Raw genomic sequence first — 14955 nt, forward strand, 5'->3', positions numbered from 1 at the left:
CTTCAAGCTGCGCAGTGCCCACGTTCGGGCAAATGTTAAAACAGCCACTCCAAATTTTATCTCGTTACTCTAAATCGGGGTTAAGAGGGAATGCCATGATAGGTTGCAATCCGGCGGAATAGGTTTAAGTACAATTCTGCAGCTCAGCCAGCTCAAGGATTAGAACTTAAGGCAATATGTCTTGCCGATCATATAGCAATCTATAGCAATATTTTCCATGTTGGTCTGAGGAGTCCAGTAGCCGGCATGTGTTCTGGGAGTTGAAGGCCACACATCTTAAAATGCCTAAGGTTGGGAAACACTGCTTGAGAAATAGGAAATCTGAGATCCAGACAGAATTTTCCCCCAAAGCTTCTGCTGGATTTTGACTCGGAGTTTCAGCACAGATTGTTTCATGTTTGACATATTGATATCAGTGAAATCAGTTTATGGCGTCCTTGATGTTCTCCGAGCTCGGTTGCATTCCCACAGGCGTTTCATTGCCCAACTAGGTAACACCATCCGTGCTCGAGGGAGTGAGGTTTGCTTTCTCCTTCCAGCACTGATGATGTCACCTAGCTGGGTCATGAAATGTCTGCAAGAAAACCACCAGGCTCAGAGGGCACCAAAGACCCCACAGTTCAACCTTGAGCTACAACTAGTCTCTTCAATTGGTAAATCAATTTATCTTCCCTCCACCCAATGCCTTCATCCATGGGCAAAAAGGGATGATACACTTGTAGACCAAGTCATGTGTAGTGAGATAAGTTGCCATATTGCCCCAGTATCAATCTACAAATCCGTAACATTTTTTTTAAAAAATAATACTTTGTAGCTTTCAAATTCAAAACAGAATTTTTTTTCCTATGTGGAGATTGTTAAGATATCTAGGGTTTACTACCACCCCTGTTCGGCCTGGGATAGTGGAGGCAGGCTGGGCCAATAAATGGGTTTAAATGGTCTTTGAAATGGTGCTACAATGTCGTTCTGCCCTATGTTGCAACCACCAACTTAGCAAAATCATTTGGGAGATCAAACATTGTTTGTGCCATAAGGGGCATTTAGAAGGGATGGGGGTTTCACATCACAGGATTTTATTCTGCTGGGGGAGAGAGTAGGTAAGTAAAGGGTGGCATAAGCATCACGTATGTATTTCTCCCCCCCCCCAAACCCAAACCTTTGAAAATTCTATAAACCAAAGTTGATCTCCCTGAAGAAAGAGAGAAAAGAAGTTAATACATACTCTGATTTGGTTTTTTAGTTGTTCAGCCTCCTGGCGTAACTGATCAAGCTCACTCATCTTCCCGCCCTAAAGGTGTGCAGCTCTGACACTCCTTAGAAGCTTAAAAACCTGCAAAATAAATAAACGGTGCCATAAAACAGAGTGAACCAAATACTCATAACGACATGCACATCCCGAAATCTCGGGTTACATAACAAGGCAGTCCTCAACTTACGGCAATTGAGCCCAAAGCTTCTGTTGCTAAGCGAGACATGTGTTGAGCGGGTTTCACCCCATTTTACGCTTTTTCTGGCCACCGTTGTTAAGTGAGTCACTGCAGCTGTTACGACGTGAATCTGGCTGCGTCATTGACTTTGCTTGCAAGGAGGTTCCAAAAGGGGGGTCACATGACCCACCCAATTCACAACAGGCTTAAAAGCAAACAAGATGCTCAGTATGAATTAGCCTCTGAAACTTGGTCTCTAAATGAACTGTCGCAAGTTGAGGACTACGTGCATTAGAAATAATTTCTGTCAAGTCTTTTGCTTCGCTTCAAAAGTGGCTAAGAGTGACAAATCTTTTGTTTAAAATACTTGGGAAAAAAATCATTTAGTTGGGAAACACATAGTAAAGAATACAATGATTCAAAAACATGATTCAGTGCCTTCCTCTGTGTGTGTGTGTGTGTGTGTGTGTGTGTGTGTGTGTGTGTGTGTGTATATATATATATATATATATATACACACACACACACACACACATACACACACACACACCTGTTAGGCAAAAGGATAGTTTTTAACAGATGCTTAAATAGTGGTTAAAAAGTGAATTATGGCTGAGAGGGAGTCGAAGTCATTTTTCCCCGTTTCGGAGTTAACATCTGGAAGGAAACAATCAAGAGTTTGCAGCTGAATTCTTTTCTGATCTGGAAAGTATGAGTCTCAATACAAGGGTGCCCCTCTATTCCTGGCTACCACAGTCGTTTTGTGGTTCAGATTTAGGAAAATCACACCACCAATCGGTGCAGCTGGTTAAGGTCCAGGGGTTTGGGTGACCCCTTTCTACCAACCAATGGTCACCAAATAATGTCTGACTTTGACAAGATTCACCTCCCTGGTTTTTCCTCCGTTTATTTTCCTTCGCTTGCTGCACTGCCGTTCTAATTTCTACGAAATTGTTTTAAATGCCTGCTACCTTCTGTAGGAGATACAAAACGTATTAAAGGAAAAAGCTCAATTTGTTTGACGCCGTCTCGTACAGGTGAGAGGGGCCCGGCTCATCCCTCGGAGACCAATTAGGAGCTGTGACTGCCAAGGAATCTAGGATTAAACATTCAGCCCTGACTTGTTTAATTTGTGTTAACCGGTGGGTAAATTAGGGTTATGAAAGCATGAATTAAAACCCTTTTGAAGTTCTCCTTGCGTGACATCCTCTAACCTCCACTGTCACCCCACAGAGACGGCGATGCCATCCTCAGTTTCAAGAAAGCTTCAGAATGACAGAAGTGGAAGGGACCTTGGAGGTCTTCTAGTCCAACCCCATGCTCAAGCAGGAGACAGTAGCAGACCATTTCAGACAATCGGCGGTCGAGCCCGGTGTAACCCACCACGGAAAGGATCCCCAACTGCAAAGGGGAGGTGCCTTTCTACGGCTTTGGGTTTCTTATTCACGGGCGGTGAGAATGGTCCCCCCCCGAGTGGCATTCAGTCTTCAACCATCCTTGCCTGCAACCCATCTCAGGAACGTTTCAGCCATCCCGAGACAATATCTGGTCAGCTTGGCTAGACCAAAGAGCGGGGCGAGGTCCCCGTTTACCAGGTTCCAAAAAAGCACAAGGACCCCCCCCCAAAAGATCTCCACTGCAGCAAATCCATAGGCCTTCTTTTGAACAGAAAAAATAAAGCTATTTATTGCCGCCCCAAAAGAAAGCTCTGCTCAACGCACAGACGGCACACGCAGCTAAATGCCGGTGTGAAACAATGCCACTGGGATTTGAAAATTTAAAAAAAAGGAAAGCTATTTTCGCTCCGCTAGGCTTAATGTGTGGTGTGGTAACAGGCCTGTAATTTTAGCATTTGTCTTAGGGAAAAGAAAAAAACCTCTCTCTCTCTCTCTCTCTCTCTCTCTCACACACACACACACACACACACAGAGAGAGAGAAGTAGGCATCTTTGCAGAGCTGGAAAACAAAGGAAATCGAATTTTTTAAAAAAGGGAAACTCAGCCCCCTTCAAACTCTGCAATACTTTTGCTCAAGCCATCCAGAGAGCTAAAATGCAGCTTGTGTCCTTTTGTGCTACTTTAAACTCAGCCTCTCTTCCCCACTGATGTCTTGGGTTTTTCTTTTAACTGGTTTCCAGCTATTACCGGAATTGTTAACCTTGTTTCTTCCATTTCTGCTATTTCAAAGCATCTAAACAGAAAATGTCGTATTTTGGAGACTTCACGGAAAGACCCAAGTCTCTCCCAAGGAGGCTCTACTTCTGGGAAAGATGGAAAGGAAGAGAAAGGTGGCCAGCCGCAAGGACTCCGTTACAATGGGGGTGTGTGGAAGACCTGAAGGAACAGGTCAGCGAGAGACCGTCCTGGAGTAAATCTACCGATGTTCGTCGCAAATAATCCATCGATCAAATCGTGAAAATACATCTTTTATTCTTGTTCAGCTGCAGCCCACTGGTTTGAGAACAGCACTCTAAAGAAAGGCCGATTTAGATGTAGACCTGCACGAGGCCAGTCTCTACTTAAAAGCCTCCAGTGATGGAGCACCCAGAACTTCTGGAGGCAAGCCGTTCCCCTGACTGATTGTTCTCAACCCGTTTCCAGCCAGACGGATAGTATCTTCCGTGGTCCGCTAATATCTATATATCTAGAACCCTCTTTAACACCATCTCAAAAAAAAAAAAAAAATAACCACATTAGCCACGATGCCCTTTTATTCCCTCCCATCTTCTAGGCAATGGAGGGGGCGGGGGGAGAAAAACCACGGTCGACTTTCAAAAGCGTGCAACTTTCACTTCAATATTGAAGTTTTTAAGAGCTATGGAAATTATGGGGTGTGTTTTTCCTCCCTCCCCCCCCAAGCCTTTGAACAAAAAAGTACTTTTTAAATTCCCTTGCTTTTTTCAGATCGCGTTGAAAGGCCGGGCAGAATACAACCCAATTCTCCAAATTACTGGTTTGAACCGAGTGTTCCCGTGCAAACGATTTGATGAAACAGCTGCAAAGTTAGAAGGATGCTTTGGGTATTAGCAGGAAGGCAAAGGTCTCTCCGAAGGCCCAGTTTTAATTCAGATTTTCACTTGCTGAAAGGAACTGCTGAATGCAGAAGAGATTCATGGAAACTGTCCAGCTGAAGTTCAAAAGAGGCAGCCAGCAAGCTTCCGGTCTCGGCATTATGACATTCCAGGTACAGGTGTCCACACAGGCAAAGCTCCAGCTGTTTCCCATGAAGACTAAAAGGACAGTCGAGAATTTACATCGCAAAGAAGGGTGGATTTTTGTTTAGACAGGGTGGAAGGCAGCTCCGAAGGGGAAGGATGGGCTGCAGCAGTCAAAAGGAGAAATAATAGCCCGAAAGACAGAATTCCTAAAAGCAGCAGCTCCCTAAGTGGATCTGGATGCACCCCAACCCCATTTTGGGAAAACGCGGCTAACGCGCAATGTGCCCTGCGGCAGGCTGCGTTTTACCACCTCAAACCTAAAGGTAGAGGTTTTTCAGGAGGGGTGAAGGCTTGCGACCGACTCCAGAGTAAAAACCAGGCAGCTGGGTACGCACAAGCAGTCCTCGCCTTACGGCGGTTCATTTAGCAACCGCCTGAAATTACAATGGCGCTGAAAAAAGGGAAAACTATATCTAGTTTCTGTCTGTCTGTTTGTCTAGCCAGTATCTATTATCTATATGTATAGTTTCTGTCTGTCTATCTACCTACCTGTATTAACATATATATTTATTCATTCTTAAGTGCAGAACTTACTGTTCATTACTTTAATCCTCAGAGGTTTCTTTGTCAACATCTATAAACTCTCCAGTGAGCTAAAACACCAATTAACTCCAAATGCCTCCCACTTGTTTACCATTGGCAGGGAGAAAAATAGGATGAAAAACAAGATACTGTACCAGCCGTTAGTTCTTTCTAGACAGGTGAATAACCACACATGCCTTTGTTTCATTTTTTTCAGAGCATCGCCTTCCACACCTACCTGTTCCACTTTCTCATCCAGTCATAAGCGCACAGCGGTTGATGGTCTGGTACAAATCCAGCTGTGTTCTGTTAGAAACCCAGACAGCTCGTTTGCTACTTCTTTCCATTAATTAAAATTCTATCAAGCCCTCCTAAACAACCATTGTCAGAGGATACAAATAAAGTCAAATGCTAAAATAATAATAATAATAATAATGATGATGATGATGGTAACGATGACAATGATGATGAAGGTTTAAGAAATCACGTAATATTATTGAAAGTTCAGGAAGAGAGAAGGATTTCTTCAGTCAAAGGAAGAGCTGAATTGAATTTGGTTGCAGTGAAGCTGAAGTTGTGTGAAGGGAGACAAATTTAAACTCATCTTGCTATCCATATTTTGGCTATGGGCTAAATCGACTATGCTGCATGTTTGCCTATAAAAGAATATTAAAAAAATCTCTCTTGTGTATACACAGACATAGAATTAGCATTTATGTTTATTTTCACTCTTTCCAAGGCCTCTTGTATTCCGTTTTGCGACCCCGTGGAGTAAATTAAGAGTTAGGGCTAGTCTGACTTATCTAAAACATGTGGTTTTTACCACTAGGATAAGATCTGGATTAGGGACTTTCCAGCTAATGTTATTAGCAGTTTTAGTTCTTCAGCTTTTAATATTTTAAAGCAAACAAGGAACACGATTGTTGTTGCTTAATTTGTACATTATGCCATTCTGCACACACAGAATGCTCACAACAGATTGCATATCCATAAACTGTAGTCTGTTAGCTTTTTAACCACTCTGTGTTGGCTTCTTTAGGAAACAGATATTACTTTATTGGTTATTGGACTGATTAACAGCCTGACAACTAGAATGGGTGAAATAAAAAAATGTACGTACTGCATGGCAACTGTTAAAGAGAACAGAACAAAGATAAAACAGCATTATTTCCAACACAAAGGCAATGACTAAGCATTTGAATAACATAAACCTTCACTAACCCACTTATTGTTGTAAAAATAAACACTTTTTCTCCTGGTTACCCAGTTGCAAGGTTTTTTTTGAAAAAAGAAAAAGAAAAAAAAAAACCACACACACCCAGAGGAAGGAAGGAAGGAAGCCGGAGTGAAATTAGCGCAGAAGAAACTCGCAATTCCTTTCCAGTTTTCACTAGTAATCAGAAGAGAAAGGAAGCCACACCTTGAAGCTGTACAGTTTGAGACCACATTTTTCCATCTCACGGAGGAGAGAGACCACATAGCGTGGCCTGGATTTTCTCCAGCTCTGCCCCTCGCTTTCAGCACACGATTATCATTATCCTACCAAAAGCGCACCGCTGTGCTTTTCAAGGAAGGAAAAATCAGTTTACACCATTTGGGTGCAACATTTTCCTGCGTCTTATGAAAAGAGGTGCTGGGGGTGACAGCGACGTTCCCGTATCTGAGGGGCTGCCACAAGGAAAGGGGTGTGTGTGTGTGTGTGTGTGTCAAGCTATGCTCCGAAGGACCAGAAGGCTGGACAAGAAACAAAAAGAAACTTCCTGAAAGTTACGCCAATTAATCAGTGGAATGGCTTGCCTTCAGAAGCTGTGGGTGTTTCCATCACTGGAGGCTTCCAAGAAGAGACTGCACAGCCACCTGACTGAAATGGTATCTGCTCAAGCAAGCAGGGGGTTGGACTAGAAGACCTCCAGGATCCCATCCAACTCTGCTGTTCTGGGGTGCCACCAAAGAGGCATCTCACAGCAGCTTTCCCCAAAGCTGAAGCTCTTCAAAACATCTCTTCCCCAATTCCTTGGCCTTCACGGCTCCTCATAACAACCCGTAATGTTGGTGCTCCATCACTGGAGGTTTTCGAGAAAAGAATGGAGAACCGATTGTCCGGGATGGTATAGGGGGGTTGGACTAGAAGACCTTCAAGGGTCCCTCCAGCTCTAGGATTCTGTGTAATTCTAAGCAATTCACAAATGAGAATTATAAACCAAATACCAGACTGGAGACATCTATATAGCAGAACAAAGCAACTAAACAGACAACTGCCTCTTGCATCATCTTTAAAACATACATGGACACGAAGGTGGTTCTGCGCTCAGGGACCTAAAATGCACAAGAAAGCAGGAATCCAGCTAAGAAATCGGAAGTCGGATCGAAATGCTAAAACTGTAGAAGCGTCTTACCATTTAATCTGTACAGTGAAAAGAGTTGCCAAGTGTCTGTGCCTGCACTGCTAAATGGCTGGTTAGGAGCTACCTCTAAATAGAAACCATCGATATACATTTGGGTTTTGAAAAGTGTTCTCTATAGAGATGTGTCTTGAAAGAATCATTATATCAGCTAACAACATCACGAAGCAGGGAAGCAAAGGCCAAAAGCCATATATTTCATTCATTTTTTTAAAAAAAAGAACTGTACAGAAAGACTCAAAAAAAAAAAGTGGAAGCAACGTGTGATAAACTGCTTAGATCAACCACTTGGCTCCCAGCTGTGGCTCAACAGCTAATTAATTGATCATGTAGCAAGCCTGGAATAATTTTTTATTCAACCTGTATTGTTTTCAGAGCCAACCTGTGACTGTGGATATTGGCATTTGTGGAATCAAACACAAATCAGTTCACTGTAGCTTGCAAAAAGCTCTGAAGCCAAGACTGGGGGAGTTTTATTCTTGTTAGAAGATTGCACTTTGGTCCCTTTTGTGCTGAAAGAAGAGGGGAAACAAGGGGAAACCCCCCCCCCAGTGATTAAGAGAACGCAGGCACAATCAAATCTTCCACCCTGACTTGTTAGAGGGAGATTTCTGCAGCCTCCGAAGAGGTGAAGCAGATTGCATTGCCAGGAGCTTCGCCATTTATGGGAATGGCCCTGTTCTTGTAAGAAATGAAACATCCTGTGTTTATGCAACTGGTGGAAGTATTTTGGAAGGAAGGAAGGGGCAAGGCGCGAGAAGGGAGAGGTTTACACAGCTTTTTTATTTCTGACTGGCCTTCCGCGAAGGTTTAAACCCGAATTAGGTAAGAATGTGAATATGAAAATCCTCTTACTGTAGAATGATGCCCGCTCGGTTTTACAGACTGCCCTCAAAACTCATCCCAAACATTATGCAGTGAGGCCAGGACCCCCCCCACTCTATCTAGCGTGAAACCCATCTGCTATGGCTACCCGAGACAGAGACAAAGTAGGGAAGGGACCGTCTGTTGTCCTACACGGCTACTGAAGGTCTCCTGATCTTACACGCTGTAGATTAGATAGATGCCTTGGCCATATTCAATGCTCCAGGCTAGGTGAGATGTTCTTTTCAGCCAAGCCCAGAAGAGGGAAAGGAAGAAAAGCTTTGCATGGCCTCTCTGGCAAACTCTGCAAGCCACTTCCTGTTTAGAGCAGGTGTTCCTAACTCTCAGCTTCCTGTCATGCAGAAGGCAGTCTGCGTTAAGGGGGCACGCGAAAGCAGAACCAACTTGGCTTTGAGGGCGCTAGGCTTAAGTGGAAGACTACCTGCTTCTCACATCCTAAAATTAAAGAATGCCCCCGTCAAGAGAGATGGTTGACTCCCCTTTCCCTGGAGGACCTCCATCCATCAAGCCACCAAGACTTAAAAGGCCTCTCCTTAAAACTCTATGATCCTCTACGATCTCCGCAAACACCATTTTCTTGCTTTTGATTAGCGATGAATGTCTTCAGTTAAAGCAGGGGTTCCCAACCAGGCGGGTGTGAAAACCTGGGTTTTCGAAATTATAGTCTATATAGGCACAATTCGCTGCTGTTATTTCAAACTTTTGTGAGGGGTGCGGGAATATATCAGAAGCGTTCTAGGGGTGCGGGGCATAGAAAAAGTGGGGAGCCGCTGAGCTAAAGGGAGGGGAAACACGGGTTACCTTGCATTGCATCACTCAGGTTTTAAAATAGTAAATTATTTTTCACGCAAAAAGGTAGTTGATCAGCAACTGATGCTATACAAATTTAACCGGAATCAACAATGAGCAAAAGAAAAAAAAAGATTCCAGGCACTAGATTGAAATTCCCAGGTTTTGGAGACTGTAACAACTGCTTAAAGAAAGCCAAACAAGTGTTACAATCTGCTTCCTATTTTCCCCAGAAACTTAAGATTAAAACAAGGTTGGACAGTTTGAAGGCACTTATTTTACAGATCCTGGTTTGTTTGTTTTAAAAAGGAGCAGTCTGATTAGTAATGGCAACATAATTGCTTAGCATGGCAGGAGAAGTTATTTTAAATTTAACAGATATGCCTGTTGATTCAGTGATTGTCCTTAAAACAAATTCCTTTTGTATTGGTTTGTATGTTCCTGTTAATGTTACAGCTTTGTTTTTGAAAACAGGACAGGGAAAGCATGATACGTATAGTTAAAATTTCACAAAAATAATTCTACAAAGCTGGGAGGACACATACTGTTAGTCCATTATACAACTGTGTGAAGAATTTATTTCCTTTTTAAATGTTTGAACAAGCATTTTATTACTTAAAGAGTCCCATCTGGTGGATGAATTAGCCATTTGGATTGTTGCTATTCATTTAATTCATTTAAATTAAAATTCATTTAATTTCCCTTTCCCCTCTGTTAGTCAGTAAAACGGCTAAAATGCTAACCATCACAATTGGGTTCTGGGATGCTGTGGGAGACTTCTGAGTTTCAAACATCCCTATTTTAAGTTTTAAGAATCCGAAAGAGAAAAAAAATCCACTCCCTCCATAAAATTATAAACGGTAAAGGCCTGCTCCTTAAAAGACAGAATGCATATTTCACAAATAATTAAAATTAGAACTGGTAAGCTATCCATAATAATAATAAAGCCGGGACTTAATAAACTGCACTTAACACTTACTATAAGGGATATTTGCCTATAAACATTAAACGTAAGATTGATCTTTGCCCTCAACACCTCGACATCCCTTGTCAATTACAATCATACTGTTCTTCAGCCTCTGTACATCACCTTATATTCCAATTACTGTACAAGGAGAGGCCCAAATCCCTCTATTCTTTTAATTATTCTATATCTACAGATGGCAGGGCAGTTGTGCTATAGGCAAACCTGTGGCAGATGTTATCTACAATTTCTCATACTGAAAAAAACGATCTCACACAACATGGCAAAGATTTTAGCACATCACAAATCCCAACACCTCCCATCAATACGAGTTTCTGATGAGTTTTATCAACCACTTCCTGGATTCATACTTACAATTTTCAATTTTTCATATACAACAGTCGCTTATTTAAGAAGGCTGGGCCAATAAACACTCAAAGCTGAAGGATAGATTATAATATTTGTTATCTAGAGAGCAAGCGCTTGCTTTGTCTACAGAAATACCCCAGATAAAGTCTTGTTATCTCCAAGCAACATCGAGAAAACATCCTTGTTAAAAATCCCAGAGAACTGTAACCAACCAGAACCATCAATGCTGAGCAAAGGACCAATGGCGGGTGTCTACATAAAGATGATTCCTAGAACACAAATCATTGGGTGACCCATGCATATACATATACCCAAGGCTGATTGCATAATTTTAGCATCCTAAATGATGGGCAAAAGTGAAAAAGGAAATTAGTCCCAGAAACGGTACTTTTACTAATTTGTACATTTGAGGGAACTGACTTGTCATTAAAAAACAACAATAAAATAATCCGTTCTTATTTCAGGAGGGGGGTGAAAAATTCTCATAGTTATCCAAACATTCGTATCTGCCCCTCTGCGTGTCCAAATTCTAGACAATCTTTCTTTTGTCCAAATTATCAATGGAAATTTGCAAAAGACGGGGGCAATATCGTGGGGAAAACCAAAATCTCTACTCCCCTTTGGCACCCGTTGGCCAAAGAATGCTGACTTTAAACCGGCTAAAAGCAAATACGCCTCGCTTTGCATCGTTTAACTTGGTAGCCTAGCTCATTTTTATCAAAGCGTTGTCATACTTTCAGCTCCCCTCTGCGATCAAAATTAAAACCCGCCAGCCACTGTGGTCTGGTTTTTCAAAGCAGATGCTTTTTCTCAACGATGAACGCTTTTATCATCCTCGTTCAAGTTTAAAACGCTGGGCAAAAGCTCTTTTCCAAAAAACCCGTTCTAAAAAAGCTTGTATCAGAAGTTGCCAATCTCCTTGACTAGACAGTGCTTCCTTCCAGACTGCTAGAGGGGGGGGGGAAAAATCTGAATTTCCCACCTAACCATCTCACGCGGGGGTGGGGAAAAGTTGGCAAACCCAAGAAGGCAGCCGCCACGCCACCTACGGTAGAGAAAATATGAACTCACCTTTTCATATAAGCCGGTAGCAGCAAAATTGTTACTCTAACGTGCAGGAGACCAGCTTCAGATGGAATCGACTTCTCTTTATATGCATCTTCTGATTAAGACGTATATTTGTCAATATTGCATGCATGAACATCTTTATGGAAGGAATGCTGCGAACTGCAAAATTAGCAGCAAATCAATGCATCCTTGCCAGGGGTGTCTAGAAGGCACGGTGCAAAAATTCAAGTCTTGGGTCAAGGCAATGCAATCTACGTTCTATCTATTTTCATGGGTGTTACATATAAAAAGTGGGTGGAGCTTCAATCGCGCCACCATCTTCCAATTTTTTGACCCTGCCCTGAGGATGCTCCTGGCTAAATGTTCTTGCTTCTACGGACAGCTTCCACACCTTTTTTTTTTCCTTTTAAAAATGACTGTATTACTGAGATTTTTTTTTTTAAATGATCCAGTCAAAAGGCTTTTTTTCCTGCTGCCAACGGGACATTGTCTTCAACTGGTAGGCAAAGGAGGTACAAGGCCTCCATCTATGGCAGAACAACTAACAGGAATTTAGTTAATTTAGTTTAAATTCTACCCTAGAATTTATTATTTATTATTAATTTATTATTTATTATTAATTATTTTCAGATCATTTACACAGTGGAGGCCTAACCCTGGAAGCTTGAAGGTATATGCACTTTTAACTCCCAGAATCAATCCCCCAGCCAGCAGGCCTCAAATTTCATGGCAGGGAAGACTCCCAAGACAGTTGTTCTCCCCAGGTTACTTCTTCAAAAAAATTGCTAGCTGCCCAAAAAAGGAAAACGAGGGGAGATTGTACTAGAGAAGTGTGGGTGGGTTGGAATGGGGTTGCTGCCAGCCAAAAGCACTGTTGCTTTAAAGAGAGAGAGAGAGAGAGAGATCTCCGGACAGAATTATCTCTGCTTCCTTTCAAGAGAGCAACGATTCCAAGAAGCCAGGAAATCACGAGCTCAGCCTACCCGTACGAAATGGTGATTTTTGTCGTCTTTTTACCTCGGTTCCGATTTTGCAGCTGTGCGAGAAGCAGCTCCTGCTTAGCGTTTCTCACTCTTAGCAAGCTGAAGACGCCAGCCTCTCCATTCTGGGAGTTGCAAGTCCACATGGCTTCAAGTTGCCAGGTTTGAGACATTCACCACCGCGGCCTAGTTGGGCTTCAAGCCACCTAATGCCACGCTCCTGAAGAGGCCTTTAGCCCAAGGGAAATGAAACCCAGTAGCCATTTTTATTTCCCTTCTCTTAATCCTTAACTCTTCTAGCATTTGAACTTTCTTACTTATAACGGTAGGTTATCCTTTGGGCCAGTCATGATTTGATATCATTCAAGAAATTCATTTTAAGATTTATCTTTCAACAAAGCCTCTCCTGAATCACCACACATTTATTTACCTTCCTTCCTTCCTGTCTCCCTCTATCATTTCCCCCTCTCTTTTCCTTATTCCTTTCCTTTCTTCCTCCTTCCTTTCCCCCTTTCCTTCTCTTCCTGTCCCTTCATTCTTTTCAACTTACTTCCTTTGTTCCCTCCTTCTCTCTCTCCTTCCTGATGCCTACTGCCCTTCTATTTAGAATCCACTTGTAATAAGCACTTTTAGAAGTACCCACATAAAGACAACTCGACGCTCAAAATATTAAAAGCAAACCCTATGAAGTTCTTTCAAAGTGTTCCCAAAATAATGGCTATGAAGCACATGCCTCTCTAATTCCCATTATCCTTTTTACTTCCTGGTGGACTGAGTAATATGGAGGATTCTGCGACACCCCCCCACAAAAAAAAAACATAACTCTGCTATCCCAGATTATCCATCCTCTTTTTTTTTCTTTCTCAGACCAGCATTAGCAGTACTTTGAAAACAACCCAGAATGCCACACAGCTACATCTGGATATTAAAATTGAGAATATCAATTACCAATCCATTAATGCAAAGCCAAAATCCATGGACAGTAAGAATTTAATCCTATTCAGGGACTGAAATCTGAGCCAATTGAAATAGACAGGCAAGGAAACCTACAGGGCTTTGGAGAAGAGTGGATTACTTGGCCAAAAAAGTCCTAACAAGGAGGGAGGGAGGGAGAGAAATGGGGGGGGGGAAACATTATTAATGAAACCTTAGATCAGTAATAATTGAGAAGAATCAGGCATCTCAAGAACAGGCTATTTTCAAAACCAAGTTCTAGATCCATCTAAAAGGTAGGCACAATCTCTTCCCCAGGCTCCAGAGCTTGGAAAAAATGGCATTTTTCGGAGAAGTTTGCTATTCATGCAATGAGGAAGTAACTTCCTGGTGTTTCACAAAGCTGGTTGCTGTCAGCTGAAGCCCCTTAAAGGGAAGGACTGCCTGCAGAATAAGCACAACAGCCTATTTATTGTTGAATTAGTCCCCCCCCCCCAAAAAAGTACCCAACCCACTCCCCTGCTTTCCTTTTTAATCTAGCACAATTTGGATCAGTCATCATTCAATTAGATTTTAGATTTAAACTAGGCAATTGTACACAGACTTCTTTTTCAGAAGGGGTGACTGAAAAGGTAGTTTTCAGCAAGAGCTGATATTATTTTTTCTCAAAATATAAACGTTTCCAATTAAGATTAACGTTTGAGATTTGAGATGAACGTTTGAGATTGCAGGCCAGACGTGTATGGTGGAGGCTGCTTGCTGCAAGCTGACCCAACTGCTACAAAAATAAGTAGGAAGAAAATCTACTATACAAGGCATCTGGGTCTACAAACCTTCACATTAGATTGTGCCTAGGAGTATAGGGCAAAAACCAAGAAAGTAGAACATATGAAGATATGCATGCAAGACGCCTTAATCACAAAGTATTGGAGAGGGAAAGAGAAACAAACCCTGAAAAGTCAATCTAAATTCCAAACTCAAATCTAATAAAAGAAGGCGTTTTTAATCAATTCTTTTCACCTACTGGTCCGTAATTTTTTTAAACCTCTGGTAAAATATTTGATTAACTGAACTTGAAAACGGTTTATGTCATTAAAAGCTGTGTTAATGCATGTCTAATCTGTTTCATGTTTAAACAGGAGATCAAAGTACAATAAAATATTCAACCATATCTAAATTGCTCCAGAAAAATGCTTGTTTTAAGTCTTCTTTAAAAAAAATATATTTCATTGCTTTTGTTTATATTCTTTCAATTAGATGAGTTTTGCCTTTGCTGATTGTTCAGTATTTTGGCTACCATACCATTAAAAGTTCAGTTTACTAAGCTAAAAGTTTAGTAAACAAGGTTTACTAAATAAACATTTGTCTTAATGAGTCTTTAGATATAGGCTGGGAATC

The 14955-nt window shown here is 41.8% G+C and overlaps 1 protein-coding gene across 3 annotated transcripts in view; it reads right to left on the minus strand.

Moving 5' to 3' along the window:
• The window catches only part of GNB1 (G protein subunit beta 1), a 29931-nt gene that overhangs the window by 11025 nt on the left and 3951 nt on the right, over window positions 1-14955 (minus strand). The window contains exons 1-2 of one of the 3 annotated variants that reach the window (XM_083375688.1): window positions 5406-5552; window positions 1223-1330 (exon numbers count right to left, since the gene is read on the minus strand). In XM_083375688.1, the coding sequence (XP_083231814.1) occupies window positions 1223-1279 (57 nt within the window). In that variant the 5' untranslated portion in view covers window positions 1280-1330; window positions 5406-5552. Of the gene's footprint in view, window positions 1-1222; window positions 1331-1436; window positions 1609-5405; window positions 5553-14955 lie in introns of those variants that run through there. The other 2 variants (XM_083375689.1, XM_083375687.1) reach the window with 2 other exon arrangements.

Source organism: Vipera ursinii, assembly GCF_947247035.1.
Source record: "Vipera ursinii genome assembly, chromosome: 17".
NCBI classification, from domain to species: Eukaryota; Metazoa; Chordata; class Lepidosauria; order Squamata; family Viperidae; genus Vipera; species Vipera ursinii.